General features: G+C 34.0%; 1 protein-coding gene across 2 annotated transcripts; it reads right to left on the bottom strand.

Annotated features, from left to right (window-relative positions):
- LOC107619423 (protein S-acyltransferase 18) lies at nt 1,369–5,127 on the bottom strand. Of its 2 annotated transcripts, XM_016321709.2 has the most exons (9): nt 4,897–5,127; nt 4,623–4,736; nt 4,184–4,516; nt 3,871–3,939; nt 3,654–3,725; nt 3,392–3,520; nt 3,196–3,276; nt 2,260–2,418; nt 1,369–2,094 (listed from the first exon to the last, which is right to left on the bottom strand). In XM_016321709.2, the coding sequence occupies exons 1-9, from the start codon at nt 4,936–4,938 to the stop codon at nt 1,549–1,551; spliced, it is 1,545 nt and encodes a 514-aa protein (XP_016177195.1). In that variant the 5' UTR covers nt 4,939–5,127; the 3' UTR covers nt 1,369–1,548. The 2 variants fall into 2 exon arrangements, with proteins under 2 accessions (XP_016177195.1, XP_016177196.1); XM_016321710.2 differs by lacking the exon at nt 3,654–3,725 and having other exon boundaries at nt 4,897–5,126.

Genomic DNA, 5,410 nt, shown 5'->3' on the forward strand with positions numbered 1-5,410 from the left:
CAAAACAAAATTATTTAAAAATATATTTTCTTAAAACTTCACGAAACAAGTCCTATAATGTATTAACACATTAGAGTGTTGTAAAATAGTACCTCTCACGTAGTTGCACACCTTTTTCAATTTTTGTGTGTCTATAAATATTTAACTTATATGTGCATATATTATAAGGAATCAAATAGTTCGTAAAACAGAGACGGAATTATAAAAACAAATTTTAAAATATATTATTATTTGAAATTATAGAGTTTTTAACTTGAGATGAGAGTACCGCTAGAAAAAATACAGTAGTCCCAATCAAAAAATAAAATGATCTCCTATTTGTTTTGCATATAAATGTTATGTAGATTTAAGAGTTAATATTCAATTTTATCTCTAAAAGTTAAAATTGAATTTAATATGATTTCCAAATTTACAAATGACTCAATTTCAAGAAAATTTATAATAGTAATTCGCATTACTTTTTAAATTAATTTTTATAAATACGTGTTGATTTTAGATTTTAACTTACTTACATTTAAACTTTATATCTAGATTTTATATGAATGAGATCTACTAAATCTTCTATATGTTTAACTGGTTCTTTAACATTCTTACTAAGATAATAATAACAAGTACAATTTAAAATATTTGGGATTCTAAGAGCATCAATTAAACTTTTGAAAATTCTAACCCATCTCGATCACATAGATCTAGAATGATAAATTCAAACTGTAATAAATTAATATATCAAATTATTACGCTGTTAACGGAAATTAGCTCAAAGATTAATGCAAGTTATGATTATAAATTTTAGAGTTCAATTTAAATCCAATAAAATTTTAAAGGTTAAATTGAAATCGAGTATTAACTTTAACATGAGGGGTATTTGGGTTTGTGGTTGTAAAGTTGAAACAAAAATATGAAAAAAAAAAGTCAAATAAACAATCAGTCAACTAAAGCAACGCAATACACGCACATACAGGGAAAGGGAATCAAGCAGCGGACTTCCTGGCAAAAAGGAATCTAAGTATGAGTTGGGGCTTCCACTTTGTTGATAAAACTGTGACAGGTCTTAGTGAAATCATTTGAGATTTTTCCCTCTTCATCCTCCCCCCGAACATTACTTTTAAACATTTCTAAAAATTTATCGGAATCATGGACTTCTCACTTTGCTCATAGTACTCTTCCCTTATACCCGACTTCTCAAAATATCCTAAACTCCTAAGAACCTCTGTTTCATCCTCATTATTATCATTCAGTAAAATGAGTTGTAACAAACACGAGAATCCTTCAACAAACATTCCAATTCTCACACGCTCCTCAAAAGTAAAATGAGTATGAAATATTAAAAGGCTAGTCGATAGCAAATAAAATCAGTCACACAGAGCATTGACTAGAATTGCACCCATGTATAAATTGAAAATAAATCCATGTTACATATCGTGACCAACCATCCCATGTATAAATAAATTATATGGAATCAATGTTACACAGGAAACAGACATATGAACAAATCATTTTCTCTAAGGTCGAGAATTTCAACATAAAATGTTACAGACACACACTAGCCTATTTTGGGGATGGTTGTTCACTTCCATCTTTGCTGATAACTGAACAAAGAACCTGCCTTGAAATATGTGTTTCAAGCTCCCTGGACACTCCTGTTAACTTCAAATCAAAACTGCTTCTATACTTCTGTTTTGGAGAAGGCAAAATGGTGCTGCTAGAGAACATTGTTGGTGTGCCAGAAAATCTTCTTCTTGGGCTTGAAATCATGCCTGGTGATCCTGTAACTCTCCCTTTTGCTAGGAAAGTTGTTGATGAAGAGCCAGAATATCCCTCATTATTATTGTCTGTGTTTCTATCTGTGTTGTTCATCGAAGGTCCGCTTTTTGTCTCTAGTGGAAGAGGTCTTAGTGAAGAATTGTTTTCCCCTGTTGGCTTCTTCTCTCTCATAAGCTTCTCTCTTGCCTTTTCAGCTGCTAGAAGTGCTTTCTCTCTGGTCAACTTTAAGAGTTTCCATGGGTTAATGCTTACATGGAACTTCTGTTTCTTGTTCAAGAGAGAAGAAGGCCCGGTTTCTCCTTCGATCTTAATAGACAACCTCGGTGAGCTCTGAAACTCGAAACAACTACCCCTGTAAGGTTTGACTCAGAAAATATGGCATATAGTGTTTAGACAGAGATGGTGTTGACACGACCGTGATTTTTAACCAAATTTTTATGTCTTAGGACAAAAATAAAATACTACCAAAACACGATGGGTCTATCTCATACTTACCTGGGTCTGGCATAGAATCCTTGAGATTATTGTTGGCTTCTCAGGTGAGTCAAAATCAATGCTCTCATCTGAAGAAAAATCAGAATCGTCAAGCGATTCTAGTTCTGTGAATTGATTCTCTTCTTTCATTGCCAGGATATAGTCATAAGTTCTCATTCCCTAAAGTAATAACAAATAAAAAATGATTCAATAGCCATGAATTTTCCAGAAAAAAATAAGAGTGCTAAAGCAAAAGTGTACACCAGTTCTCCCTCATGAACAAGTGCTTTTGAGCAAAAAAACCTTTTCTCGAATATTATTTGTAATTTGTAAATAATTAAATTTTTGTCCTGTTGTATCCCTGTATTGCCCAATTTAAATACATGATCATAATTTCACAAACAGAGAGAAACAGTAATGCATTCAACATAAGAGTAATGATAACAAAATCTAAACATAAGAGTAATGATAACAAAATTTAAAACCCCTCCTAATCATCACCATAGCTACTAAACAAAGGAAAATGTTGATACCTTCAATGCCTCAGAATCTTAAACAGCAATCAATTTTGTACCTTCACCTAGGCATTACTAGAATGTTTAGAAGGATCCCTTAAGAGGATAAATCACTTCTCCCAACATATATAAAGACATCCGGTGCACAAGTATCCCGCGTTAATGCAGGATCCGGGAAGAGCCGCACCTATAAGTGTAGTATAGGCAACCTAACCTAATAATTACATCAATAGGTGATTCTACAGCTTGAACCTATGACCTGAGGTGACATGGAAATAACACAACCGTTGCTCCAAGGCTCCCTTCACTTCTCCCAACATATACTAAATATATTTTCCATAATTGAGTCAATTAACGATTTCTTAATTCTTGTGCTACAATGTTAAAAGTCATTCATAGTCAGAGAGGGAGTGCAAGATAATTTAAAAGCAAAGACTAGTACCTTTCGTATCAGAACCATATGAAAGAAGAAAAGCTGTCCTAGTGCTGCTGAAATATAAGTAGTCAACAAAAGAAGCAGCACCTGTATTATCATTCCAGCAAGTCCAATGCAAGTCAAAATTAATGTTAAATCCAACTTTCAAGCTTGGCACAACATACTATAGAAATTCCCAAAACATTTGAGTTAACTATATTACACATATGGTGGCGAGAACCTCTCTTGGAAACTCTACATGAAGCTTCCTATGAAGCTCCTTTACCATTCCTCTTTTATCCGCAAAGCACCTGATAAACACAGCAATTGCGGTCCCTCCTTCAATGATAAGCTGTACAAGTAACAAGACAATAATATTGGAACATATTTAATTCATGTAATTAAAACACCTTTTTTTATTTTAAATTTTGGTTCTGAAATTGAAAGACAGTGTAATAATCCTGAGTGATGAGTTAAGTACAAACCATTAATAGGACGGAAATCATAAGAAGAAAGAATGTTGTGTAGTTCCTTTTTCCAACACAGTTATTCAACCACTGCAACACACCATAAGCACTACCATATTAACAAAGTAAAGAGAATTGAAAAATTCCAACACAGAAAGACTAGCTAGTCTAATAATAGCAGTTTTATTTACAACTCCAGATTTTACTTCAACACAAAAATTCATTTATTACACACCTTGCAATGGTGATCAAATCCTTCGACGCATCGATTGCACGTCCTGCAATGCTTACTATGCTTTTTCACCTGATTCATACAATAGCATAGAAGTTATAAAGAAATAGTAATGATTAAAGAGTAAATACCATTTTCGACTTGCCTGAAGGACAACTGAGATTCTAACCGATAATTAGTCTAACCTGCTATGTATCAAGGACCGCTTAGACCAATTACTTGAATGGTTGGGGATTTAGATAAATGATCAGGGACCAAAAAGAGCACTCACTTGTGATTAAATGTTAAGCACATAGTATGCAACTAAGATTCTAACCTCAAAATCACAAAGAGCACAAAATGAAATGTCATCTTCATTGAGATTTGGGGAAATGGCATCATCATCTTTCATGACAAGAGGGAATGGGAGCAGAGGCTCCATCCCCGTGCTCATCTTCACCGGATCGAGGTACTTCCGCTTGATGAAAGTCCTGAGTAACTTCCTTTCTACCCTCCTGAAAAACCTCACCACAATCTGGCTAACAATAAACCTGTAATTCAGCTTAGGAACCGTGTCAGATTTCGCTTTTCGCTTCTTCCTCTTGAAGCTTGTCTTGTCTGTGGGATCAATTGCAGTGCACCTCACAAATAGAAACATAACAGAGATTGCCTGTGCCATAATAATAAATTAAGAAAAAAGTATCATTTGATTTCTAAGCAAAAATGGTGAATTTCTTTCCCCAAATTTGAGTTCAGATTGAAAACAAATGAATTACCACCAAGGAAAATATGACGATAAGTGTTATTTCCGCGGTCCGATTTCCGAGGAATATTCCCAAGAAGGCGTAGAAACACGCCACCAGAACACTGTAAACTGCCACTCCAACAACCTGCCATGTTTCAAATCCCTAGTTAAAAGCTCAAGTTTTTTCACAATTTCAAGAATGCAGATAATGGCATCGTGTTATATACTTATATTTCCTTGAAAAAAGAAAAAAGAAAAACAAAATTAGAATGATAAGGATAAGGATGAGTGGAATTAATGAGTACCTGTAGAGGGTGGAGAGGGCGTTGCCAACCATGGCGTCTCATGGTGTATGAAAAGTGTTTGAATCTCAAACCAAAAGAATTTGGTTATCAAGTGTTGGGTTTTGTTTGCTCAGAGCTGAGTAGCTGAGTCCTCAACGGTCGAGAGACTGGAGACTGTGGAGTGTAGTGGCGACTCGTTCATTGTTTTTCAAAATTGAAGTGAAGGGCGCTCGATGCTAAATCTAGGGACTAAGATCTGCTCTTTATTATTCTCATCCAACGGATGCTACTAATCCTAGGCCAGATTTAGAAGTGATAAAATACCGGAAAAAATATCTAAAATAAGAAATTATAAAGTGACAAAATAAGATATTAATAATAATTGAATTTATAATATTTATTATATGTGTGTTAATTTAAGAGTAATTAAGATTTTCAATTTTTTCACTTTATTAATTATTTCACTTGAACAATAATATACCAGATTAACAAAACAAGACCAAGTTTGTGACTTTGTGGGGCCCTTCATATTTCC

The sequence above is a fragment of the Arachis ipaensis genome, chromosome B09 (genome assembly GCF_000816755.2).
Source record: "Arachis ipaensis cultivar K30076 chromosome B09, Araip1.1, whole genome shotgun sequence".
In the NCBI taxonomy this organism is placed as follows: domain Eukaryota; kingdom Viridiplantae; phylum Streptophyta; class Magnoliopsida; order Fabales; family Fabaceae; genus Arachis; species Arachis ipaensis.